The sequence below is a fragment of the Corapipo altera genome, unplaced genomic scaffold, assembly GCF_003945725.1.
Source record: "Corapipo altera isolate COAL_440 unplaced genomic scaffold, ASM394572v1 1, whole genome shotgun sequence".
Classification (NCBI taxonomy): domain Eukaryota; kingdom Metazoa; phylum Chordata; class Aves; order Passeriformes; family Pipridae; genus Corapipo; species Corapipo altera.
In genome coordinates, this window is record NW_020884873.1 from 4,964,325 (window position 1) to 4,991,435 (window position 27,111).

Consider the following 27,111-nt stretch of genomic DNA (forward strand, 5'->3'; position numbering starts at 1 on the left):
TCCTTTTCCCCTTCCTTTTCCCCTTCCTTTTCCCCTTCCTTTTCCCCCTCCTTTCCCTCAATTTTAGCTCCTCAGGATCTTTGGAGGCCCTCCTTTTAGACAAGGAGATTCCATTACTGCAGGACACATAATCCACTCTGAATCCATCTGCAGTTTCTTAGTTCACAAAGCAGTGAGGAAGATTTAATATCTTAGTTAAATGCAAATTGTAATTTCTATGAAATAGAGCTAATTTAAAACCATGGAATAAACACAACTCCTAGGAGAGGCTGTAAATCAAATTGTAAATGGAGAGTTGTGTGACAGAGTAATACACATTTGGCTGAGCCAGTTCAGACCAAACATCCCCCAGCCTAAGTCATTATTCCAAATTGTAAGCCAAAATTTTGTGCCTGTACTTACTCAGTGGACATTAAAACTGTAGGTAGATAAAGGCCAAATAATTCTCTAGAAAAAGGTATTTCCAGGTTGACTGTATCTTTAAAGAGGCTGCCAAAAGTACTTGCCTTCAGGAGAGTGCTAGAAACTTGATTTTGTGGGCAGAAGTTCCATTGTGCTTCGTCAGTCTGGGTCACGTTCAGCATTTGCATAAATTTGTTTCATTGAAAAACCACTTTGTTTTATTACTGTGCATCTGTTTTCAATGTTAAACTGATTTTGCTTCATTTTTGTACGTTTTATTTTTTTTTTTCCTTTACCATTCCCCCCTTAAAGTCGATCTATGTACCACACGCCTTGGCATTCAAGAGATCATACTCGTCAAAGGTAGTGTCTCCATTCCCACTAGTTGGCCATTGTTGCATTGCATGTCCCTGTATTAACCCATTGAATCCATAGCTCCCCACCACATGTGCACTAACACCACCGACACTGACTGTGCATGCCTGAGATGGTGGCAGACATGGGCAGCAAGTTCTCTGTAGAAGTTGTCTACCAAAAATGCATTAAACTCCAAAATGTCTGTCTGGTCAGAATGCATGTGTTTATCAGTGCACCACTGTACAGTGATGTGGATGATCTGTGAGCTTCAGGGCAAATTGGTTTTCAAGGCAGTTAAATACGTTTGCATATTCTTTTTTTTTTTTTTTTGAATATTTAGAATGTAAGTTCAACTGAATCATCACATTTTAATCAGCATCCTTCAAAATTGTTGAGTTCATTCAATCTGAGTGAAACTCTTTATCAAGCTAAAATCAAGGCAGAAGTTGCTGCATTCTGAAATTCTTACTGTCCTGTCTTCACAGTCACAACAGTGTTACATGGGGTAGGAAAGTCACACCCTCTGTCATTTTACCTTCTGATTCGGGTATCATTGTGGATTTCGTGTTTTAAAAGAAAGGAAGAAAGAGTAAAGTGTTGGCTTCTTGAAGCTTTAACAGTGGTGCTTTCCAACGACCTACCTGAGGGATTTTTAATTGAGCTGTGATCCTACCTTGAATTCTATTCACTAAGAACAATAAACCAGAGGTAGACTGACCAATGTAACAGTACAATAACCAGATAAAGCAAATTTCAGGGTGGTCTGACTTAACATTCTGTTCTTAAAGTTGAGAGTCCATGGAGGAGATCTCTTTCCAGAAGTGGAATACATCTGTTTATAGCAGTCCCTTAAAGCTTACATACATGTACATGAGAAAACAGTCCTTTTCTTGACTGTAGTTCACTTAATGCAGTTGTGAATTTTTTTTGACACTCTTAAGACTCTGTGAAACTCTGTAAGCCCTCCTAGACTGCAACACATCCAACTAGTCTATCTGAAAAGATACTAAACCCAATTTCAGTAATGTTAAAAAGACTTATTTTTAACCTACTTTCACTGAGAGAAAAGAAGAGGAGGAAAACCTTTCTATTTTTGCAAAAATAGCTTTTCTCCTTTTGAATGGCTTCTGGTGGTGTCACATTCTAATTTTAGTTCAAGGGTTGTTTCCTGTATTGTATACCAGCAAGTTTTGTGGGGTTGCTCTTGATTTCTCATCTCACACCAGAATGTCAGTCTGCTTTCAAATGTCTTTTTGCCTTCTCAAATCACCAAAAAGCTGCACAAATTTGCAGAAGATGTCATTACCAGTATAAATCCCAACTACGGAAGTTCTTACTCCAGAACGTAATAGGGAGAAGGGAATTCCAATACAACTACACCAATCTATAATAATTTCTTAACTTACATTGCTGTAACTGTTCACATAGACAAGCATTTACCTCCATTTAGAACAAAATCAAAATGACCCCTCTACACAGTACTCATTGATTTAAATAAATCCATTTTGGCTTAATCTATTGAGAAATAGAAAAAAAATTGATTTTGTCTTTGGAGAGAGGTTTCATATAGTAGTGGAAGGCTGGCGTAGGATGTTATATAAAAGCACAGCTTTGCAGTTGGCTTATGTGCTTCTTCACTCCTGATTTGATCATGAAATTGTTGCTCACTGCACTGTGAACACCTTTGCCTACCAAAGCTTGACTTTTGACACAGCCATGGCAAAGACAGAACACCTCCCCTCTGAGACTTTTGGAAGAGAAAATGGTCACCCCTGCCCTCGTACCTCTGAACATGTGAATAAGATGTGCTCCTGTTTTTCCTTCCTTCAGAGGGCCTACACAGAGGAGGAGCTGAACGCCAAGCTGACGCGGCGGGTGCAGAAAGCTGCCCGTAGACAAGCCAAGCAAGAGGAGCTAAAGAGGTTACACAGAGCTCAGGTAGCGTCTCACAATCACAGTCCTCTTGTCGTGGCAGACAGTTAACTCTGTGTGAGATCACCACGATCCTGACGTTCCTCTGAGTGTGTCAGAAGAGAAGCCAGAGACAGAACTTTCCTCTGTTTCTGGATGAGTGTCCCTGCTCCTGCTCCCTCTTTCAGATTTGGTATCATGCCACTGAGCAGTGGCACAAAACCTATCGTGATGATTTTACATTTAGAAAAATAATGCCCCAAGCACCTCTCTATCTGGAGATGAGTGAAGCATCATGCACTGAATGGAACAGTGATACTCAGATAATGCCTGATGGAGCTGCACCTATCATTGCTTTGCTAGATTATGCTGGTGGATGAAGTATTACCAAATTAACGTTTAATTACCACAGAATCTGCTAGAAAACTATTGACATCATCTGTAGGTGATGGGATTTGTTAAAAACTCAAGTTAGGGGCTCAGCTGACTGAATAGAATCACCTTTCAGTTCAGTGTTTATGAAGGTGATAGGAGTTGTAGCAAATAAGTGAATATCAAGGTGTTTTCAAATTTAAGGGATCAGATGCAATGGAGTGGGGAGGATGTTACTGGAGGGTCTGTGATGCTTTTGAAGCAGTGTATTGTTGAATACAAATACTTGTTTCTGCGAAGGCAAATTTGACTGAAGTCACTCAGTGCTGGATGTCTGCTGCAGACAGAGCAGGAGAATTGCTTTTGGTGAGGTTCTGCTCCATTCTTCTCTGAACAGATTATCCAACGACAACTTGAACAAGTGGAAGAGAAGCAGAGGCAACTCGAGGAGAGGGGAGTTGCTGTGGAGAAGGCCCTTCGCGGAGAAGCAGGTATCCATCACAGCTTGGTTTGTTTTTCATGTTTTCTTATCAAGTGCTTGTGCAGTAGTCCATAGCTGTTTGGATTTTAGAGACAAATGGACCTTTATAGCCTAGAGATAGAGTCCAATGTGAATCCATTCTCCCTTTTCTGCTATCTTTCTGAGGCCTTGTTTTTCCTGTGTTTCTTCTAATTCTGGAACTTCCCTATTGGCAGAGACTTAGTTCACTTACCTTTGCCTGAGGCTTAGGAGGTAATGCTCCAGCTACTAATAATGGCTGTCTGACTGTTTCTACATATTACTGGGTACTACAACTAGAAAATTGCAGGGATTTCCTACCTGCCATTCACACAAAGTTGTCACAGTAAGAGAACCTTGTTTGTATGTTAAGGAAATAATTGTGAAACTGTGTGTGCTTTCTCTATTTTGTTGGATTATCAAGGCAGTGTCCTTACAAGGGACCATCACAGAACATCTTCCTCACTGCACAGCCCAGCACACTGGCTACTTCTGACAAAGTTGTGCAGAGCAGAAATGCACACGTGTACTGAAAGGTATCCACGTCAAGCTGTTCAAGAAAGATTATGTGTACTTGAAATTAAATTGAATGAGTATCATCTGATCTGGCAAGCATATGAGTGGAGGAGTACCTGGTTCAGATAATGCTGGTAGTAGTATAATGATTTGGAAAAAAAAAATCCTCAATTGCAAGGAGTCAAATATCCAACAGGCAAATGCAGTGTGTGTACACCTGACAGGCCCAGGATTATGTACCTGACTACAAGAGTCAGAGTTCAGAAATGGCAATAGTGGAACAGGTGTTTGGAAAATGTTTGCTTGTTGCTTGGATTGAAGAGCCACCTCTATGTCTGTGAAGATGGAATGTGATTAAGCAGTGAAGGTTCACCAGAGAGAAAGTCTGTTGGGACTTCCCATCAGTTACTACTCGGACAGAATTAGGTATGTCTGATGCTCCGTGAGGGTGTGCCAAAGCAACAGGACTGAGTGGTCACCAAAGCAAATAGTGTGAAGAACAGTCTTGAGGACTTCAATGGTTTTATGATCAGAGTGTCTTTTTCATTTGTGGGTTCAGAAAAATAGCCTTGTGCAAATATTCTGTCTTTGCGGTGGTGCCTCCTTCCTTATGCTGTGTGTTCCTGTGTAGCCCTACTCTGTTCTCTGGCCTGCCAGTCACTGCCCCTACTAAACCCACCTCCATTATATCTAATGGTTCTTTCCATTTTTCTTCTTTTCACCTGGAAGTCCATCTTTCACGTAAGGCATGCCAGCACAAGTTGCAGATCTTAGTAGCTGAGAAAACATTATTCATGGTAGAGTACTCTCTCATTGAAGAATGACAGAATGACTAAAAAAATGTTCAGAGAGGGCAGAATATGACCAAAAGTAAGAATTAGTATTTTGTATGGGAGGCTACAGAATTAAACCTTCATGTAACTAACTTCTCGCTCTCAGCTCTCCTGAATGGAAGCAGTTTTAGATGAGCTGGTGTATTTGTGAATTTTCAAGCAGAATTGTGAAATTGTAGGTCACCCTTTGCAAAATTGAAATCTCTTTTCTTCAGGAATTCTCTAGGGCATGCTTTGCTCTTGCAATATGTTTCTACCAACAGGTCCTACATTATGTTTACAGAAGCTTAAATCTGACGTAAAGAATTCAACATCCTCAATTCTTTCACTTTTTTCAGGTGATTAACAACACATTCTGTTGGGGGAAAAACCTGGCATGTTCTAACCTGTGTTGCCTGAAACACATTATGAATAATTTCATGCTTCACCTCTCTAGCTACTCTTGCATGACCATAGAATCATTTAGCTTGGAAAAGACCTCTAAGATTAGGAGTCCAGCCATTAACCCAGCACTCCCAAGCCCACCACTAAACCAGGTCCCCAAGTGCCACATCCACACATCTTTTAAATACCTCCAGGGATGGTGACTCGACCACTTCCCTGGGCAGCTTTTTCTAGTGCTTTACAACCCTTTCCATGAGGAAATTTTCCCTGCTGTCCCATCTAAACTTCCCCTGGCACAACTTGAGGCCATTTCCTCTTGTTCTGTTGCTTGTTACTTGGGATAAGAGATCAACCCCCGCCTGTCTACAACATCCTTTCAGGTAGTTGTAGAGAGCCTCCTTTTTCCAGACATATTACATATGTTTGCAGTAGAATAACAAAAGGTCTGTGGCATCACATTTCCTAAATACAATAAATTTCTGCCCCCAATATCTATTAATTATTCAAGGGGGTAATATAATTTTCTTGTTATCTGCACTGTGCAAGACACTGACCATCATGTAAAGATGTGGAGTCATGGCCTTGTCTCTGATCGGTCCCTCCCCTAATGAAACCATGAAAACAGAAGTTTGAAAAGGGAAAGACAATGTATAAAGTGGTGTTGCCACCTAAATAAAAAATCTCTTTATAAACTTGTACTTAATGAGAAGCAATGGGGGAGGGTGAGAGTCTCCTGTGCACATACCTTGTCCACATAAACAGAGAAGGATTGCAGTGCAGGATCAAAGTAATGGCTCTTCCATAGACAGCAACCAGTATTAACTGGTTGTAGGAGAACATACTGGGCTCTGTAGGGAAAGAACAAGTCACTCACTGACAAGCATTTAAGTATGGAGTTTTAGATAGTAGTGGTTTCCCACTACTTTAAAATTCTGACAGAAGGAACAGAATTCTGTAACTTGTAATGATTCTTTTATTTTTCTATTATAGAAGAAGATAGAGGAGACCATCTGAACTCATTCTCTTATCATCTTTTAATATGTTGACTTTTAGTCATCTTTCCTGTCTGCAAAGAATTTCAAATTTTTCTCCTGTAGAGGTCTTACATTAACTTCCCTCAGATCTGGACCACTTTCCATTTTTATAAAAAAGTATTTTTCAATTGGACTGGTAAGAAAACAAAGTCTTAAGTAAAAATGTCTTTACTTGGAATAATTTTGCTTCTATTTTCCATCAATTTTCCATCATCCTTAATATGTTATTGTCAAGTGACTTATGCTGAGCAGACTGTCAATAAATTCTTCACGGTGATGCCCTGCTGTCCTCCTGAGAGGTTACAGTTAGTTTAGGGAATAGGTACTGACAGCTCAGTATTCTTTCCAGGAATTTCACCCATTTTCTGATAGTTGTCAAGTTGGAATATTTATAGGATGACACTTCCTCCTCAACTAATCAAACTCAGAAACATTTTGGAGGTCACCATCAACTTTAATTTTTGACAAAATAATTGCACCTTCTGGCTACCTCATTGTCTTTTCCTGTTTTAAATTAGCTCAGCCTCAGGCAAGGCACAGTTGGTCTTCTATTCTTTTAAAAGCTGAATGCTCAATTGAGCATTTAGTTTCTGATTCTGGAAATGATCTCACACCCTATGATTATTTAATTGCCTTAATGTGTCCTCTGTGATTATCTTTGAAAATCTCAGCCTTTGATAGTTGCATTCATAGCAAGAATGAATGATTTGGAATGTAAACTCTATTTTGAGTGACAATGTAAGCTCTATTTCAGGTGGCAAGTTTGTCATATTCAGGTGGTCTAAGCTTTTGTCATCCCTTTTTTTCCTTCCCTACCCCCCTTCCTCTCCTGCATCATGATATTTCACTGCAAAGGTAAAGCAGAATCTCAGTGAAGAATTTTCCCAGTTTTCTGTGGTGTCCCAACCTTGAGTTAATTAATGTAAGGTAATGTCACTAACACGAAAGTACTTCATATTATAGTGCATTCGCCTGTTTGGACATGCCAATGACTTTGAATTCCTGTGTGGATTTTTATTTTTTTCAATTATTAACTTAAAAATATGTCAAATCAGAAATGTCTGGAACCTTTCTTTTTCTCCCTTTAGCATAAACCTTGATAGTCATTTTTAAGAGCTTGGAAAACGTCTCCTACTGTCAGATCAATACTGAAAAATTTAAAGAGCCACCTCTTTACATCAAGCGAATCGTATGCAGTGAGAAATATTGCTCTCAGTACTCCCATCTGTCTTTTCCCAACAAAATGTTCCACAGCCCTGGACTCGTGCACCTGTCTCTAGGAGCTGTGGAAATACACATCTCTGTCCCCCACACTGCTGTGCAGTTCTTCCCTTGGCACAGGGACTGCATCAGCAGGAACACACAATCCCGTCTTCCTGCACCGGAGCGTTTGCCGATTGTGTCGGCGCTCAGTCAGTGCCTTCCACCCGTGTCCCGTACACACGTCCTCACTCACTCGCCTCCAAGAAATCAAACCTTACACCTTTCCTGCAGCTGACCTAAGAATTTACACTATCTCCTTCTGACATATTGCTCAGCATGAAACCAACAAGATTAACTCTGCTTTTCTCAGCAAGAACAGGAGAGACCTCAGTGGCAGGTACTGGTGCAGACGGAAATAGGTGAAGTGTCTCTGTGTAGACTTCTTGGGTTTCCCCCTTGGAAGTCCTTGCCTGCCTGCTGGAAATTTTCTCCTCATCTTCCCAATGTATATGTTTGTGGTATATTTGTGTGTGTGTGTGTACATATATGTATATATACAGAGAAAGAGAGACCTATAGTTTTTTTATATATATATATACATATATGTGTGCCCATGTCTATAGCTGCCTGTCTCTTGTTTGCCTTTTTTTTGTTTCTATGTCTTTTTCTCATATATTGCTTTGATTGTGTGGGGCTAGGGTGGGTATCTGATTCAATAACTCTGTCTTCACCAATTCCTTGTTGTAGACTATTGGGGAGAGTCTTATTACAGTGACCTCATCGACTTGCATCTGGGTGGTATGTATGGCTGAACCTCCTGCTGACACTAACCCTGCTGACACTCCTCCCCACCCTTCCCTTCACCTACTTCTCCCATCCTTGGCTCACAAACAAGAAGAAATAGCTCTTGCACATGACTGATTATAGCAGAACCCCTTTTCCAGCTCAGGAAGAGGAGATCCTGGCATGTTCCACAAACCATGTGTAAGGCTCCCTCTTCTATTTTCCACAGTGCTGGTTGTTTCAAAATTTGCTTACTGTTTTCACTCTACCCACCTTCCCTGCTAGCAATGGAAGGTCATTCTGGTTTTTTGCTTCTACTTTGCAAAGTCCAACTCTACCATTGAAATTCTCTTTAGGAAAATATTTTCACGTGAAGGGGACTGCGGAACTGACCTGCTCCCAAGAGCAAACAGCAGTGTCAGGGATTAGTCATGCCATTGCCTCCTCCCTCTTGCCCTTTTGAGGCTTGTTTGTTTCTTCCGAAAAAAGCCAGAGTGTTGTCAATCTAACAAAACCAAAATGCTCCCTCGAGGGACTTTGAAAACACTTGTAGATGACGGATATGTCTTCTTTTTTGTTTTGTCTTAATGTAAGGTTAGGAAAGAATCTACTATTAAGAATTCCAGTCACTTTTGCTGGAATCTGCTGTTAGTTTCCAGTCAGTCCAGTTTGCATCATTACACGGCTAAGAAGCTTCTTGCTATGTTATTGTTTTAATATTCCATTTAGTGCTAAAAACATGTTACAGTGTTTAGCTCTTTTTTTCACTTAAGAATCATCACTCTGTGCCATGGTTCTGCATTTCTTTAATGAATGTTACTTCCTGAATCCCTTAGTAGGTTGATAAATGTTGGGTTGCAAACAGCATTTGTTTAGCATTTGCCCATCTTGAAAATGAAAATTTCCCTTGCTAGTTTAATCACCCTAAATCTTTTCTTACGAAGTGAACACATCTGTCTGTCAGCAGATCCATGAGAAAGCAAAGTCTGCTCAGTTGCCATGTTATCTGAGGGTCTCATTTGCCTTTCAGGGTATAAAGTTGCTTGATCTAAACTGTGGGGTTTTTTGAGGGAGTGCATTACAGAGCAGCTCCACAGAGTGAGAGATCCACATGCTCTAGGCCTGATCCAAGACACATCACTAGAAGTCTTCCCCTGGCTCATTGTGTTCTGCATTTGATCCTTCAAACATAATCTTGCCCAGGCTTTTAGCTGTCTTTTTTTCCTCCTCCTCCAGGGAGGCTGTCCCATGTAGTATCTACCTGTACCTGTCTGTTAGGAATGACTCCAAATTGTCCTGGCATAATAGACTTTTACTGAAAAACATCCCAGTTAAGAATATCCACCCAAGTTCAAATTTCAAAGCGGGAAACTTTTCTCCTTAGTAGACCTAATTGGTTGCCCAACTCCCCTGTGCTAATTTTGATGTGATAGTCCTTTGCTAGCCCTGTGCTTCATTCACTGTTCAGCCCCTCTGGCATTCTTTCCTGGGGTATCTCCTGCAGAGAGACTTTGAAACCCTCTTGCTGGTTTTATCCATCAGGGCTGGCCCATACTCATATGTGTGTAGAGTAGGAGCTGTAAAAGGGTGATGCTGAATTACACTTAACAGACCCTTATCCCTGTTTAATGCTATCTCCACTACACCTCTCCTGCCTCCTGCCTCTCCTCCTAATGCCTCTTTAGAGACAGCAATCCCATCAAAATCACTAATAGTGGCTTTAAGACAAGTAAAATGATCTTTACTTAAAGGGACACTGTCACTTAAAAGAATTGTTGTGTTGCAGAAATTCTTAATTGGAAATGTTAATCTTTTTTGCGTGTTTGCCTTTTCCATTTCTCTGAGTCACCTCAGAGTGGTCATTTTTTAACAGGCTGGTTTGAGTTGTGTGATGACTCAGTCACTTGGGCTTCTGACAGTCAGAAAATATTCATGGGGGTTTTTTTTTAAATAGTTGATACGTCTTAAAACTATATCAAATTTCTGCTCATCTCAAAAATACTTTTTCAAGACAAATTTTTAAAAAACTTTATTGGGCAGTATCCCTTTAAATGCAGTGAGCCCGAATAGCCTGGAGTATGTGGCTTTATAGTATTATTTTGTCGCCTCTATAGTTTGCTTTATATTTGCTTTTGGGGCTGCCAGAACACTTTTTCCAGAAGGCACACATTGCTCTGATGATGCTTGTCACTATTTAGTGGCAGATTTAGAGCTCAGCTTCAGAATTAACATGCCTGTGCAGGATGCTGCCTCTGGAGCACCATGTGGCTGCGTGGGCAGCTGGGATGGCTGCACGGTTAACTATACTGGCAACCTGTGTCTCTGAGGCTTAGGCACGACTCTGGAGTCATACTGTCAGTAGAACGATAAGAAAAATTGCAAAGTACTTTGAAAAGTTATCTGTAAAGTGGTAGTAATTCTTTAATGATCAGGGCATTAGTTTATTCTGGATTTTCTTTACACTGGTGAGGGTTGCGTTCTCATGTAGTCGTTACAGATTGCGCAACAAACTTCTGCAAGGGAGTGGTAACTGCTGACATCCTGGTCAAGTTCCAGTTTGCAGGATTACAGATTGCTATCTTAACTGCCCCCTTTGCTCTGCTCAGTTGCCATAATCCTCTCTTCCTGTTCTAAAATGTTGTGTACCGTTGCTGTGATGCAGATGTTTCATTTCATGCTACAGATGGTCACATTTCAATTCTGAGTAATTATTCCCGTGTGTATATTGTGTATGTGGTTATGTTAAAAGAACGCTACAAAGGTTGCAAAGTCAACTGAAATTAAGACTTTGTATTATATTGATATATCAACAGACTTATAGCTTTTAGGTCTACTATAGAGAACTCTTGTCTCATGCCCTTATGGAATAACTGGTAGCAACACTAGGTTGTCATCCTCTGTGTAGATCCTTATGGAGAGGAAATGGGATACAGTGGATTTCAGTGGATTTCACAGATGTTTGTTGGCAGCTGTGGAATGGTGAGACTTGAAAACATGGATTCTGAGCCAGACAGTGGAAGGATGCAGTGGTCTGGTGGATATACACTCTTTGTCCCTTTACACCCTATTTCTAGACAGTCCTTGTCCTAATCCTGTCTTTTTTCATCCAGAGCTCCTTACCCCACTTCCATTTTAATTCTCAGTCCCAGTTTCTCTTCCTCAGGCATTTAATTTTAATCCCACCTTCTTGACAAAGAAATCCTAGCATTCTACCTTTCAGACCTCCTGTTCCTCCCCACTAGCTACTTCTCCTCTGGTCTTCCCACTGACACAGTCTCCACAGCCTAAATCCCTGCCTTTGGCCTTCTTCCAAAATGTTTGGACTCTGCTCCCTCTTCTGCCCAGCATTATTTGTCTGGAAAATTGTAGGTCATATCTTCTCAAATCTACCTTCTCCCTTAACTCTTTACCCCTTTTCCCCTCTCCCTTCTTCTGTTCTCCATTAGTAGTTTGGATTCTTAGTCACCTTGCTTCCTTAGTCCCAGCCTCAGTTCCTCCTAACCCACTGGCTCCTTGTCCCAGTTTGCTCTTTATCTGCCTATGGAAAGTACCTCCGTTCTTCCCTCTGAGTCCAAATGAGCAGCTTCCTTTTCCTTGAACCCAGCAGGGAATCATTGAGGAAACAGCCACACACTGCCATCTTCCTTTGTTCCTGGCTGGGGTATGCCAAGGGAGATGAGAAGGATGTAGGGAAGAGAGCTGGTATGTTTGATAGTGTTGATTTCAGAAATACATTCTCCCTTATTCACAAGAACCTTATGAACAGCAGGTAAACAGAAGGGAGAAAGTACAACTTTTTTTTTTTTTTAAATCTTTGTACTTTGTTTAAAGCCCACACGACAATAGCTTCACTTTTTATTAACTTATTTAAAATATTTAAGCTGACTACATCCTTTTAAGTCCTTCAGGTCTAACTGCAGGGCTGGAGTCTGATATATTCAAGTGGGAACAGTCCTATTTCTCGTGATTAACAAACACAGCTCTCCTGGAAGGGGAGTAGAGGTGTAAGATAAGCATTGCTTTTGCAGTCTGCAGCTGTTTTTGACACTGAAGTGAATCAGTTACATGTTTTCTTTGCTGTAAATTTTGACCAGGAAAGAGCACTTGATAAGCAGAACTCGTTAAGTAAGAGTACTTGTACGGCAATTCCCATTTACCTGCTTCTTTCTGCACACAAAAACTAACAGCCTTGGGAGACAGGGTCAGTGCAGGACTGTGCTAATTCTGACCATGTTTTGAAGTGCCTCGAGGTCTAGTAGAAGCAGAAGACTTCTGTGCAGTCATGGGTGTATGTGCTCTGCTCCAACTATTGCTTTACCCAGTCTTCTTTCCCTTCCCTTTCCTGCTTTCCCCCTTCCCCCTTCTGCTGGATAAATAAAAGTGGTTCAGTTTGCATGACAGTTCGGTGGTCTGTGAGTTTTCCCCGGGTTTCTTCCAGTGATTGTGCTTTAGAGGATATTGGGTTTGACAGATTTAGTAAACTGTTAGTCAGACACTAGGTGGTGTGCTTATGGGATATTTGTCAGAATCCTTGCCTTCAACCCGCAGTGGTGTGGATGCTGTTTTCCAAGAGATGGCTTTCTGTATCCTTGCTCTTTTACAACACTGCTATTGAACAACTTCACCAAATAGTAAGGATGGAATGCTTTATTTTTCAGTACTTGGGTTTCTGATCATACCTGATTTTTTTAAGGGTGGGAAAGAGGATATTTTGTGTGATCAGTGCAGTTTGGCTTTCTGACCTCTTTTGGACTGATCCATATTTTAAACACTGATTTAAAATTAGAGCTCTCAGTATGCCTGATAAATGAGGGTTGGAAATTGTTAATAGAATAAGAAAGTGTTGTGCTTTTAGATTGTGAGGTCAAGTGGAACTGAGATTAGCCTCAGAGCTGGATTTCCTGTCCAGTGTTGCTGCTTTCCAAACCGCCCTGATTAGTCAGCAATATAGAATGCAAAGTCTTTGGATGCAAAGCTTGCAAAGGATGTGATCCCATGTGGTCTGTGGTATATCTGTTCAAGTAATTTTGGCTCACCACTTCTCAGAAATCATCACAGCTCTCCTACCACAAGACACAAGAAGGGGATCCGTGTGAGCTGTAGCTTGGGGATAATGGGGTCTGCCACCCCAAACTTTCTGCTGTGCTTTCTTCATCCTGATTGGTCATTTGACCACTGATTGTGAAGAAGTGTTACATAGCTACAGCAGAAAAGGACAAAACTAGTCTGAAGTATTGCTCTTTAAACAATAGGTAACTGAAAATTAGAAAAGAAGACAACAGTCCAGTGTAGATTGTGTAACAAAAAACAATGTATAGTGAAAAGGAAGGTATATTTTCATAGAGGTTATATAATTTCTGGGTCTTGTTTTGAAGAGGCTTTGGGGCTATGGTGTTTACTCTTGGCCTAGGTCTTGATTTCTACCACTGTAGCAAAGTCTGCAGCCTTTCAAGAGTACTATGAAAAAGAGGATCATTCTTGTTCTGGCTGCACACAAGACTTCCCAAAAAGATCTAGGAAAGGCTTCTTTTCACAGAGGCAAGATAATTCCAGTCACTTTGTTGATGGGATGTGTCTGATCTGCAAGCCAGTGTGCTCAGGAGCTGGGGTACAGTCCTTTCCTTAACGAGCTGCAGCTTCTGCCTCTGTTCCGTGCATCTGCTTGGCAGCAGCTTGGGCTGCTGAGCTCTGCTTCCAAGGCTTTACACACAGTTAGGAAAGTTGGCCTGTGGCATTGGAAAGGAACAACCTGTGATTAACACATCTGTTGGCAGATTTGCCTCTCTGGTGAAAAAAATGGTGATTTTCTGTCTGGAAGTGACAGCCACACCTTATACTCCTGCTGACAGCACAGGGGGAACCAAAGAATGAAATGGTCACAGAAATGGTTCCCCTCTTGCCCTTCAGCTCTTTCCAAAAGAACTCCTTCAGCAGCTGTTGCTGCTGCCAACAGCACTCTTCCCACACTGTGGGTGAAGACCTGTGTTGCCAGACCTGGATATTTTTCGTGGGGAAGGAGACTTAAACAGAAGGGGGGTTGGGTTTGTTGGGGTTTTTTTAATTTGCATTACAAAAGCGGTTTTCCTATCTGGCCCTGACTCCATGTCCAAAAAGATTGTCTTGCAGTGATGATCCTGTTTTTAATTTAATGGGACCAGGAGGTGGTGATTTCTCTAAACAACACTATAATAATAATACTATTTATTGCAGGATTCTTACGGCTGTGGGAGAAATAAGAAGCCATGTAAGGGTTTCCATAATGTAATCAGACGTGTGATAAGGGCAAGGTAGATGAGACAGTTTTTAACACCATATTGCAAAACAGGACATTGCATAGTTCTCCTTCTTGATAGTACTAGACAAGGAGTTTGGCCTTTTCCCAGGATTGTCCTTGAGCATACTAACACACAGTGAGAACTCGGGCTGTGAAATTGTATTTTCTTAAATTAACCTTGATGGGAATGTGAATGATCTGATGATACACTCACTGTCTAATATTATCAGCTGGCCCAGAGAACACTTTTTCCATTTATCAATTGATTTTTTTTTCCTCCCCAAGTTCTTTGTTTCTAAAACATTCAAGAGGCCTCTTCTTGAAAGTGTTTATCTGAAGGGAAAGGGAAATGTGACAAAGACTGGTTATTGTCAGTGAAAAAGCTTTCTCCATTTCAGGCTGTACAATGAAATAGTTATTTATTCTCTTATAATTTAAAAGTTTCCATTTCAGTCTGCTCAGAGTCCATACAATGTGTTGATATTCTATTAGCAAGGATGGGGAAGCAGTTTTCATGACTATCACCTTAAGAGTTGTTTCTAAAAATATATTTAAAATTCTGCTGCATGATATGTTTTATAATGCTTGCAGCTTCAGATTATGGCACTTTTTAGGACATAATAATTTTCACAGCTTTAGAGAACCATTGGGAGTTAAGTTTTCAGGTTGTACTTTCCTCTTTTTTTGCTGTTAAGGGTCTCCAGTACATAAGGAAGATTCCTTAAAGCCTTGCTAATCATCCTGCTTTGGACAGAATTTTTTCCCAAAGCAATTGTAATGATCATATATTCACTAATGCAACTGTAATTTACATCTGAAGTAGATAGAAGGCTTTTAATTGTACAGGTTCTGTTTGTTATCTTACTGAAAAACAATGTCAACATTTCTAGTAGCAGGACTATTGTAGATACCATGGACTTTGCAACTTGATCCAAGGACAAATTTTCCTTAGACAAGAGTGAGAGTATAACTAAGAGCAAAGGTAGAAAATATAGTTGGGGTTTGAGCTCCGTATTAGTCAGCTGCTGTGTAACTCCTGTGTCTTTTTACTGGAGATCAAAGATGGTATCCTTTCCTAGTATCAGATCATTTGTACACTGATGACTAATACTGGTAGTTTTGTGGCCATTTCACAGTGAGATGAAGGACATTTTCACATACTGGGTATTTCTTTTTTCAGATCAAATATGAAAAATTGGGAGTTCCTCACCAAGTCTGTATGTCCATGGTTTGACATTTATCACCCCACAATTCTGAATGAAATCTCAAACCCTGAAAAATTGAAGTGGATATTTCCATACAGTTAAATACCCATGTCCTGCCCCCGCCCCCAAACAGTGGTTAGAGCAAGTTAGAGTATTAAAGCTTATATGGAAGAATTAGTGTTGAATAAGATAGCATGTGAAATAAAAAATTATTAGTAAGTATCGTGCACTAAATGCTCTGCTTTGTGTGGAAGCTTATTCTTCACAGTGCCTTTGTGATTTGGGGTTTTTCTTGTTTGTTATTGCTTTTATAACCCGATCTGTGAAATGGCAATTGTAGGGAAAAAAAAAAACCTTAGTATTTTTTTCATTTCAAATGAGGAAGTTCGAAAGTTCAGAACAACTATGACTAAGGTTCTGGTACTGTCACCTAATGTTGGTACGATGCTTTATTTGTAACTGTCCTATGGCCAACTGTGGCACCTCTCCTAATGTCACCCCTTCCTGCTCCCAGTACAGAGGTTTCTTCCTGTCTGAGAAAGCCACGCTGCTCAGTCACAGGCTTTGAAGCCGGTGTGCTCTCCCTCTTGCTCCAGTGTGTCCTCCATGTGCTGGTCTAGTTCTGTGATGGTCCCTTCTAAAGCCTTCCCAGTCCATGAGTATTCTAGTTCTATAAAGCTTTCTCTGAACCACATACATCAAACTCTGCTGACTTTTCAAAAAAAAAAAGCATTGTTCTTACCATATTATTGTTGTGGAGTTTATGCCTTTTCCCAACACAGAAATGCCTCCTCTTTATAAATGCGGTTGTGCCCTGAGAGCAGTAAGTGTTCCATTCTGCTCCTCTGGTGTTTCAGGCTCATCACCTCCCTGGTGCATGTCCTCCTGTAACTATTAGTGATGTTGGTTATTTCCTGCTGTTTATCTCTGTAACGTTAAGTACAGCTGAAAAGCAAATTCTTGGTGTTAAAGCAGCTGAACCTTTTGAGAGATGAGAAGTGTTTGTCCTTCGATGTCTGACAGAAAAGATGACAAAGATTCAGTAAGTCACCGATACTAACAGGACTTGTAAACTTTAAAATGCTGTGTGAAATGAGAACGTCAAGGGAGAGCTTTAAATTTACTGTTTTAACTCTGCAAAGCCCTCAGTTGGTCATTGCCCCTGCAGATCCTGATGCAAATCACGTTTTTATCCACGTAAAAGCCTTTTCCTCTCTAAGCACAACAACCCAGTTGAGTACATGTGTACTCACCATACTTGACACAGCAGATCCTGGCAGGCTGGTTCCACGGTAATCGGATTCTCCCTGTGATGTTCCCTGTCTGAAGACATTATATTCCATTATAGAGGACACTTTTACCATCAGTGGATGCTGCCACGGTGATAAGAGCATGGTCCTGATAAGGCTTTAAGGTAGGGTGGCTGCTTACAGCTGATGTCTTACATATGCAGGCGAGACTTACTGTAACCCTGCTTGAAATTTGATGTTATCAGCAGGAATTGAATATTCATCTCTGCTAGTCTTGAGATCTGGGCCACAAACTTTTTGGTTAAAGACCATGCAATTGAAAAATGTACATTAGGAAAAATGCACTAACAGTAACCTCCTGCCTGGTATTTGTACAGCTCAGTAAGAGTTCACCAGTACCTCAGTCTACCTCTCATGTGTTATCTGTGCTTATTAGGGACATTATTCATCTGTAGACTGTATCCCTTGTTTCTGCTTCTCCATTTCTTGTATTTTTTTCTTTTCTTTTCTTCTTGTGTTTCCTTTCTTTCTCACTCTTATGCTTTTTGTCCTTTGCTTGTCTTTTATTTCACCCCTTTCCTCCTCTTCCGTTCCACTTCCAACTTCCTCTTCCTCTCCTGCCTCTTCCTCTTCCTCGTTTGGTCCTATTGAAGTTGAGCCCAATGCCGGGACACCACGTCGTAGACCTCTCTCCTTCTGCCCTTGCTGTGCCCATGAAGGTAACGTAACCTCACGCTCCCCGTCCTCCTTGACCACAGCTGGGTTGTCATAGCAGCACTAGTCAGATAGTGACCACAAGGCCCCCAGCCCCGTCCCCAGCCCTTTTCTTGCTGTATCCTCAAAACCAACCTTCTCTGTAGCAACCCGATAACCAGCTTCTCTGAGCCTGTGGCAAGTTGCTAAAGGTACAGTATCCCTTTTGTGAGTCCCAGCTGTGCTAGAGAAGGTGTAGAGACTGGGAGGGGCCCTGGGCAGCAGCCGTGGGGCCAGTAATGTCACACTCGAAATTTTCTGTTTTCATTTGCTGGCTTCAATTTCTCTATTCCTCCTGAAAGATGTTTGGAAGGTGGGGTAAGGGAAGAAAATCTGTTTCCTTTAATATGGCCCTTTAATTACCATGTAGGGATTAAAGGAATACTGTGTCTTTATAAGGACTGGTTTGCAAAAACATCCTTGAACTTTAAAAACCAACAGACCTTAAGTTAGACCAGTTTTCCCTCATCTGCCTTGCTGAGTGCATTCTTTAACTGTCCCAAATGGAGTTTACTGAAGAGTTTCCATTGCCAAGGCATGGGGAAGGGGTTGTTTATGTGTGTTCTTGGTGTAATTTTGCTAACCACTTATCTGCTTTCCATGGTGCTCCCTTCACATCAGTTGTCAGTGCTCCCTTTCCAATCCTCCCATTATTCCTCTGCTCATTGGCTGTTTAAAAATACTTACGTATTTCATAGGTCAGTAGCGTTGTGTTTTCGGCTTTTTCTTAGAGGCATTTGTTTTCTATACATCCTGGCATCGGAAAGGAAGGGGAGACTTCCCAGTGTTTTCATGGCGCCACAGCACTGGACATCTGCATGTACAGTCTCCCTCTCCTGTCGCCACGTGGGCATATTGTGCAGAGATGCTCAGAAAGGAATGCTTGAAACTGAGCCAACACACTGGTATAAAGTCTTAAGGTGGTGCAACCAGGTCTAGTATCGCCCAAGGGGCTGCTATGACAAGTGAAAGGCAGGTATTCTCAGCCAAAGTTTACTAGGAGTTGCCTTGTGTAGCTCCAGGGCAGCACTTTTGTGACATGCTGAGGATGAGGCAGGGCGTGGGTCTGAATTAACCAGCCATTAATGCGGTGTCGGTGAAGTGTCTCACAGAGTTTGCATAGTAAGATTGCTGCTTGACTGCTTTAGCATCAAATGGACTGTTTGAGAGCTTTTGTTCTTGAAGTAGAGAGTATGTATCCATAATAACAAATATAGGCAGGGATGTTAGTTGTTTTGGGATGCCTTGGTTACATACAATGCAAGCTGATAGGATGCAGCAAACTGAAAGTGCTGTTGAGCTTGATTTGAGGTCTTCTGCATCCACTTCTACCCAGGTAGGAGCATTGCTACTGTCCTTGATGGGGTCTGATCTGAGTCACAGAATTCATCTGCAGGCAGCTCAACGTGGAATAAGTGGCCCAGACCAAGAGCTTGTAAGCTCTTGTGTTTGATAAATATCAACAGAAGGCTTTGGGAACAGCATTCTGCATTTATTCCACATGACTCCTGACAGATACAAGATTCATCAGTGGATTATTGAGTAAGTTTAGCAGTTGGGTTTTAAATAAAAGAAATTCCAGCTAAGAATTCTGTACTAGGTGGCCAAGGCCCAAGGTATCTTTATTCTGCTTTGATGTTAGCAAATGTGTTTGGGGGTTCTTTTTCTTTCCAGTGCTGATGTGCAATACAGTAGAATTAGTTTCTGTGTTCACTGTGCAGTGGGGATCTTCAAGATGAATAGATACATGTGGCTAGGAGGAGCTGTCAGAAAAGATTTATTTAGCCATTAAAAAAAAAAAAAGAAAAGGTGTTACTTTTGGCTAGTAAAAGAAAAGATTGAGGACATGCAATTGAAGAAAATAAAGGTCAAACACATGGAATGGCAGTTGAATCCTTTTCTGATGAGCATGCATTTAAGTAGCTGGCCTTGAGGGTCTATAAAACTCTTCTGATGAAAGGAAAAATTAAATACTTAGGGGTTTCTGCAGTAAAAGTGAGGAAGAAACAAGCAATCGCAAGAAAATCAGGAAGGAAAAAAAAAATTAGGCTCCCAAGAGAAGAGAATCCTTTTGGAGGTGACTTCCACTCTACTGTGTACTCTAGGCAAACTGAATGGACCCGGCTTGGGAGTGCTCTGGCAGCATCTTGCTCGGCTTTCTTTGCACATTTTGCCCCATTGTTGTTTTTTGCAGTTTGGGCTTGTCAGGATTGCAGGGCGTCACCTGAAAACTTAACAGGTTTCTTTTTTGGCAGGCATGGGTAAGAAGGATGACCCCAAGCTGATGCAGGAGTGGTTCAAGCTGGTGCAGGAGAAGAATGCCTTGGTTCGCTACGAGTCCGAACTGATGATATTGTGAGTCAATGTGTTAAAAATGAGGATTGTGTCATAAATAGTATTGGAAGATCTGTCAGTACTGTGTTCCCTATAGGGCCAGGAGGTCAGCAGGCTCTTAGTCTGATTTGTGGCTGAGATATGAGGCCAAGTACATTTCAGAAGAGAGGTAGAAGAAGGAGTAATAGCAGTAAGGAATAGAAGGTCCAATCATTTGTGCACATGCAGAAGTACAGATATGTGAGTCCTTCTCAAGCTGTTCTTGTATAAAGCAAACATTGTATATGCAGATGTTTTTGAGCTGTGCAGAAATAATGTGTGTCTCCTGGTTTTGGTAGAGTTTGCTTTTAAGCATAGCCAAAAGTGTTTAATTCAGTCACCTTTGCCATGTGGGCCTCCTCTCTGCCTGCAGTGGGACCCCAGTGCCTCTCATTTGGGCTCAGGTGATAAAGCTTTTTTCCTGTTAATGAAATTGGGAGTTTTCTCTGTTCCCATGATGCACATTCACTGAAATTAGTTTCTGACTATGTCAGCTCACCCTGGCAGTGTGGAGCTGATGGCCTTAGTGCCTGTAGCAGAAAAGCCCCAACGTGTTGTCTGCATTGCAATCTGCAAGTGGCCTGACATGTCCTTAGTTAATAAGTAACTTTGTCTTTAGAGTGGAAAGTAGCAGGAGATACACAGAGGTATTGCAGATTTGTTTGTTCTTTCGTTCTGTTTTAGATTTAATCCCACCCACAACCTGTAAAACTTTTGGTGTTGCACATCCTACCTGAAGGCAAAGAACCTGAAATGCTGAAAGTACCATTAAATCTTTTAAAAATACACTTACAACTCTTAAAAGATATATTCTGAAACAGATTGGTAAAATGCACAGCAAGTATCTAGAGAGGGAGTAGAAACTGAGAGTGGGTATGAAGCAATGTATGCAGTATTTTAAACATACCCAGATTGTGGATTTCTGATGTTTCCCTTTCAGTGCTCGGGAGCTAGAACTGGAAGACAGGCAGAGTCGATTACAGCAGGAACTCCGGGAGAGGATGGCAGTAGAAGGTGAGAGCAAAAGGGAGTATTTCATGGACTGTGTGTATTTTTAGCCTTTTGTATGCTGATAGTTTTGGATATCTCTGTAGATCATCTGAAGACAGATGAGGAGCTCTCGGAGGAGAAGAGGATCCTGAACGAGATGCTGGAAGTAGTGGAGCAGAGAGATTCTCTTGTGGCTCTCCTTGAGGAGCAACGGCTTCGAGAAAAAGAAGAAGACAAGGACCTGGAGGCAGTCATGCTTTCCAAAGGTTTTAGCTTGAACTGGTCCTGAGCTTAACACATTTACCTCTGCTGGTCTGTGTTGTCCAGTTGGCCTACCCTGAGTTTGCCAGAATTACACGGATAGGAAGATGTTGAAGGGGAAATCTCCGAAGGGTCCGACAGCATGCAGGAATTTGGTTTGAACCACGCAGAAGCTTTTTAATAAGTGTGTTGGTTCCAGAAGCTTAAGTTTTACATGTCTGCAAGCCAAGTTGAAGAAATGAGTTGAGACTGTGGAGTCTCCTTTAGGTCCTATACAAATGGACCGTATTTTTGTGTGTGTGGTAGGAGGGAGGGGAATAATCCATGTGTGGGGAAGGAGGTTAAGGGAAGAAGTGCCCTTAACTGAGCTGGATTTATGGCAGTCCATTCCTTCCCCATTTTTACTACACCAGTTCTTATAAAAGGGAGGGAAGTGGCAACCCTTCCTGGAAAACCACAGCAGCCTGTAGCAGTGGAGTCAGCTGTCTTGAGAGAGCTCCAGAAGCCCAGGGCAACACCTTCTTTGCTTTAGTCTTCCTCCCCACCAAAGAAACCTGCAGTTGATCATTATGCATGGATATGAAGAAATATGAGACAGAGAAGATACTGCTAGTATGTGTGACAGAACTTTCTGCCTCCTGGTTTTTAGAGAGAAGTGGGCATCAGTAGACTCTCTCCCTGTCATAGCCTCCTAAATCTTCTTGTGGGGAACAAGGGGAGAAGAAGAGAGAGGGAAGATGCCCATCTGCTTTGCTACACACTGGAGAGACAGCTACTGCTGGCCTTAGTCTTCATGGCCACAGCTCAGAGGCTGGTGGGCTTCCTTGTTCTGTTTTCGTTGTGACTGTTTTGACACTGGAAAATACTGCTGTGGGACAGTGGTAAGTGTGTGCTGGGGCAGGGGTGTTCCCAGGCAGCATTCCCTGGCTGTTAGGCCCCTGAAAGGGAGAAGCCCTTAAGTGACCGAACCACCATTAAGACTTTTCAGTGTTTTTATTTTTTTTTTCCTCTGTATTTTGTTTTTGCACATTGGAAACAAAGCTTAAGACCTGCCTGGGCCCTCAGTCACTTTGACCCTTTTATGTCAATTAACTTATTTTTTTAATACTTGAAAGAAGATTCATTTTTGTATCTTTTAGGAAACAAATGGACGAGTGATGAGTGTGTGTGCCTGCTGCATCCTACAACTTCCACTTCTAAATTACTGGACGTTGTTACCTGTGGCTATTTATTAGTGTTCTTATTAATAATTTGATTGTTACACTTATTTGATTGTGGAGGGAGTGTTTTAACTCTGTTAGAGAAAGACACTACTGCGGATTGGTCCCTGCTTCACAGCAAGGGCAGCCTTTATGTACCCACGGATGCATCCTGCCCTAGGAGTTTTCCTCTGTGAAAAAACCCTGTGCACTCACGGAGTTTAAGAATCTATTTGTGTTCTTAGCGTCCTTTTCTTCTGCATCCCAGATTCCCTCTTTTGGACTAATAAACCTATATTTATTTAAATTTTACATTTTTATAACGGGAAAGCCAAAACGGTGAGGTAGAAATATCCCACGTCTCTTTCTCACTGAAAGAGGGGACCCTCACGCTCCTGAGATACAGCTAGAGGGACTTCCATGAAAACAAAAATAGCACATTTCCTGCTGCATCTATTGGAAGAAACTCCTCTTGGCTCAGCTGGTGAAGTTTATCAGCCGGGAGGGTGCTGACCGTGATCACACACTAACAATGAGCAGGATATGCACTGAGCAATTCAGCACCATTCACTGTCTGACACATTCCCTGGGCACACCGTGTCTTTACCTTGTCCTGCAGAGCTGAAACAGAACCATGTGCTGGGGAGGTGTTCTGTCCTTCATGTGATGTGTTAAGAGGTTTTCCCACCTTGGGATGCTGACTACGTTCTTTTCTTGTTAAAGAAGTACTAAGCCTGCTTCCCAGTGTCTTTGAGAAAGTGTCCCATTCCCGAGCACATTCGTACAGAGGACTGACTCTTTCAGCTTGAACTTACACTGCTGGTGCAAGGCACCCAAACAGGGCTGAACATCCTTTAGTCTTTTGCCCTGGGACAGAGGTCAGCGTGGTTTCTTGCTGTTGGCTCTCTCCTTCCTTCAGAGAGGTGTCCTGTAAGGCAAGGTCTATGATTTGAATTCCCCTCTGACCTGGGAGCATACCTCAGGCTGAGGGAGAATGGGTTGGGGTGTCCCCGGGGACTCTGAGTGGTGCTGGTTGCTAACTGTGGAGACATGTTTTTTCCGCCTGAAGTGTCCCTCCTTTTTCCCACCTGGTGTTTTCTGCTAAGGCATTACAAATTAAATCCAGATGCTCGTGAAACCAAGCAGACAGGCAGATGCAGTGCTGCTTCATAATTGTGTATGTTAGCAAGTGATACCTGCTATCCCAGCATCCTGGAGTGTTGGCTTACCAACAGGATGTCCAACAGACAGAATTCCCCCCATTTGCCAGTGCAGATGCCAGCTGCCCAAGTCAAACTGGCAGTGGAAGTTTACATAATCTGCATTTTAGGGGCCACTGGAAGCTGGAGCGGAGAAGGAGGGAAGAGGGAAGCCAGATATAAAGTTTATTGTGAACTGTCTTGTGCAGAGAATTGACCTCAGTACACTTTATGTGCACTGGGTATATGGACCACACCCAACTCGTAACGAAAGGTCATTGAATGTGAGCTGCAGAACAGAACAAAGTCCTGAAGAAGAAATACCAGATCACTCCTTTTCCCTTTCATGCTGGGGGACATGGGCCAGATCTTTGCAGTGCTGAAGAGTGATATCACTTGAGGGCATAATCTCTTACTGCACCATGAAACCAGTGCATAATCTAAGCCTAAACTCGTTGGGTTATGCTGAAGGCCTCCAGCAGTGAGAATGAAAATGAAGAGCTAACATCGCACACGCAAATTAATTAAAAATACATGAAAGGGAATGTTAAAAGGCCTTTTTATATCAAAATGGTTGTAAAAGGCACAACTCGTATTTGCTGTTCAGTTGCACTTTAAAGAATACGACTTGCATATCAGATACTGGGTTTTTTTACTATCTGAATATTTTTAATTCAAATTTTATATTTTTAAAGCCGAAGAAGGCTCTTGTGGCCGCAAGATTCCTTATTTGTATCAGAATCCAAGTAGGATGTTCTAGCTCTTTGTGCTGCCCGGGTGGGCAGCAGCACGTGACTCGGCCATGTGCATTCGATGACGTGTGTCCATTTCGCGTGTGAGGAGAGCGAAAAGGCCCTCAGCTTCCGAGGAGTGGGCACTCAAGGGTGTCTGTCCCAGGTGACACGGTCTGTACCAGGGGCTGGCCGCTTCATCCCTGCAGGAGGTAGGGAGAGAGCCGAGCTTGGAACCCAAGCTGTGTTCGTTTTGAAATGGGCACACTGAGGATGGGGCAAGCACTTCAGTCCCCTTCGGGGAAGGGAGGGGGATACCAACCTCCTGGAAACACCCAGGAGGCAAGTGGGACTGGGGGAGTGAGGACTACCAAAACAACTAATCTGCTGTTTTCACAGTACATTTTTATTTTAACTGTTCTGTTCTTTTAACCATATTCTCATGAAAAGTCACAAATGGCTGTAAAATCCTGAGCTTCAGAGAACTAATGTGTGGGGAGGTGACGAGACATTTCAGCTCCAACTTTCAGACATACTCCTTCTTTCAGTTAACCAATACCCCATGGTCTCACTAGGGCACGTTACAAACTGCGTTGCTGAACAACATATTTTAGAGCAAACCGCAAGTTTTAAAAGTCTGTCCTTCTCTCTCTCCGTCTCTGCATTTTATGTAAATATTTGTTTGTATGTAAAGACACCAGTGGATCCCTGGGTTACCCCCACGGTCAAGAATCTGAGTTTTGTGCAATGCCTAGGCCTTCTCTTAGAACACGGTGCTTGCATAGAGCTAGTCACCACATTTGTGTGCACTCTGGTGGTTTTTAATATTTTTATACATCCTAATCCTGAACGTTATGAAGTATTATTATAAGTGGTCTAGACTGCATGATCTAGAGCAGCTGGCAGTTCCCGTTTTGTGAACAGCTGTTCCTAAAATGTTCACAGCTACACCTTGTTTGGTTAACATTCTTTTAAGATGAGTTTTCAGTTTAAGTGTTTACACCAGACACCAGTGGACGAGAAAGGTGTTGCATTATAAAATCTCCTGTGTACAAACTGAAAAGCCTCGATGTGGCTTTCTGGGAATTTCAGTCATCACCGTCTGCAAGAAAGAGAACTCTAAAGCATACTAAAAACCAGCCTGTATATAGTTCACAGAGAAAGAGATCGCTGGCTCTCAACTGTTGTAAAATATTAGAAGCTTTCCAAAAGTTCCTGCTTTTGGAGAGTGCTCAGAGTACCGCTATAGGCAGGGTAGCAGGCAGATGAGGGTGTCACTGAAAGCAGATGTGAAGGGGAGGATGCCATGTTCTGATGGCATTGCAGTAACTTAAATACTCTGTATCTGTGCGTGCATGCGTGTGTGTGTGAAGTCTAATCCAGGTGAAGGGATCTGCTTTGGCATCTTCCCTTTTGTATGAAAGTGAACTCTGATATTCAGATTGTTCGAGGCTCTTACGGTTGGCATGTATGGAGTGTTAAGAGGAAAAGCGTATACCCTACCTGTACAAAACCAACTCTGTTCCAGCCTGTTTTCTTCTGTTGGGTTGTGTTTTATTGTTTGTTTTTATGCACACTTGCTTCGTTGGTGTTGAGATTTTAGCACCTCAGATGGCCAACTGAACTAAAAAAAAGAACAAAAAAATAAAATCATTAATTATTTTTTCTTTTTTGTTGGTGGAGTTACCGTTTGTTTCCCTTGCATTCACTCCTGTGATTGATGATTGAAGAGCAAGCTGGGAGCTGAGGGAAGGTGATCTAGAGATAAAAACATAAGTGTTAAAGGGCCTGGCCTCAATTTCTCTTTTGCTGGAACACTCTTAAGTCACTCTGAATTATCTGATGCAAACAAATCAATCTCGATACAGCCCAAATACACAGTCCTCCCTTCTCCATATTTTACATTGTTTTTTGGATTTCTTGTGAAGAGAAGTTACGGTAATTAGCCAAGAAGGGATGAAGGTAATATAAACTGAATTGTAGGATTTAATTTCTGTAACTGTAACTCACTTTCTCAGCCTGCAGAACCAGCCTGAACATCTGACACTAGTGCAAAACAAGGAGAGAATTACACAAATGCCTCTGTGCTGACTTTGTGTTGCTTTAAGTCTCCACCATTCCGTGCTCGTGTCTCGTCTGCACTGTGCCAGTTCTGCCATATGAGCTAAGCAAGGTGCAGCTCTAGAACTGTGCCCCTTGAACAGACTGGAAGGATTCAGGATTTCAACCTCACCAGCTCAGGAGTCAAGAAAAGGCATCTGGGTATCTCCTGTTTGAAAAGGGTGGGTGTTCGGCCTCAGTGGTAGGTGCTGGGTCCAATAAACATCAGGAGCTTGAAGCCTGGCATAGTGATATCCAGTCAGCAGCACTACTGTCAGTAAGGAGACTTGAGAGAAAAAACTTTGTGCCTTTTTTTTTTTAAAAAAAGAAATTTCACACAGGATGCTGTGGGGAAATCCCAGCCAGGGAAATCCCAAACAATGAGTTTTATTTTCCTGCCCACTCAACCGCTCTCAAAACAAAGGATAAACCCTGCTGTTCCTAAGGTGGTGTGATTAAAGCAGACCTATTAGGGCAGCAGG

At 41.9% G+C, this 27,111-nt stretch overlaps 1 protein-coding gene across 5 annotated transcripts in view; it reads left to right on the forward strand.

Moving 5' to 3' along the window:
• Positions 1-26,198, forward strand: part of MICAL3 (microtubule associated monooxygenase, calponin and LIM domain containing 3) — a 168,180-nt gene extending 141,982 nt beyond the window's left edge. For 3 of the 5 annotated variants that reach the window (XM_027665685.1, XM_027665694.1, XM_027665702.1), the window contains 7 exons: positions 715-765; positions 2,590-2,697; positions 3,440-3,533; positions 17,677-17,742; positions 20,032-20,131; positions 21,090-21,163; positions 21,244-26,198. In XM_027665685.1, coding sequence (XP_027521486.1) covers positions 715-765; positions 2,590-2,697; positions 3,440-3,533; positions 17,677-17,742; positions 20,032-20,131; positions 21,090-21,163; positions 21,244-21,428 — 678 coding nt within the window. In that variant the 3' untranslated portion in view covers positions 21,429-26,198. Of the gene's footprint in view, positions 1-714; positions 766-2,589; positions 2,698-3,439; positions 3,534-8,258; positions 8,310-17,676; positions 17,743-20,031; positions 20,132-21,089; positions 21,164-21,243 lie in introns of all 5 variants that reach the window. The other 2 variants (XM_027665712.1, XM_027665721.1) reach the window with 2 other exon arrangements.
• The last annotated feature ends 913 nt before the right edge of the window (positions 26,199-27,111 follow it).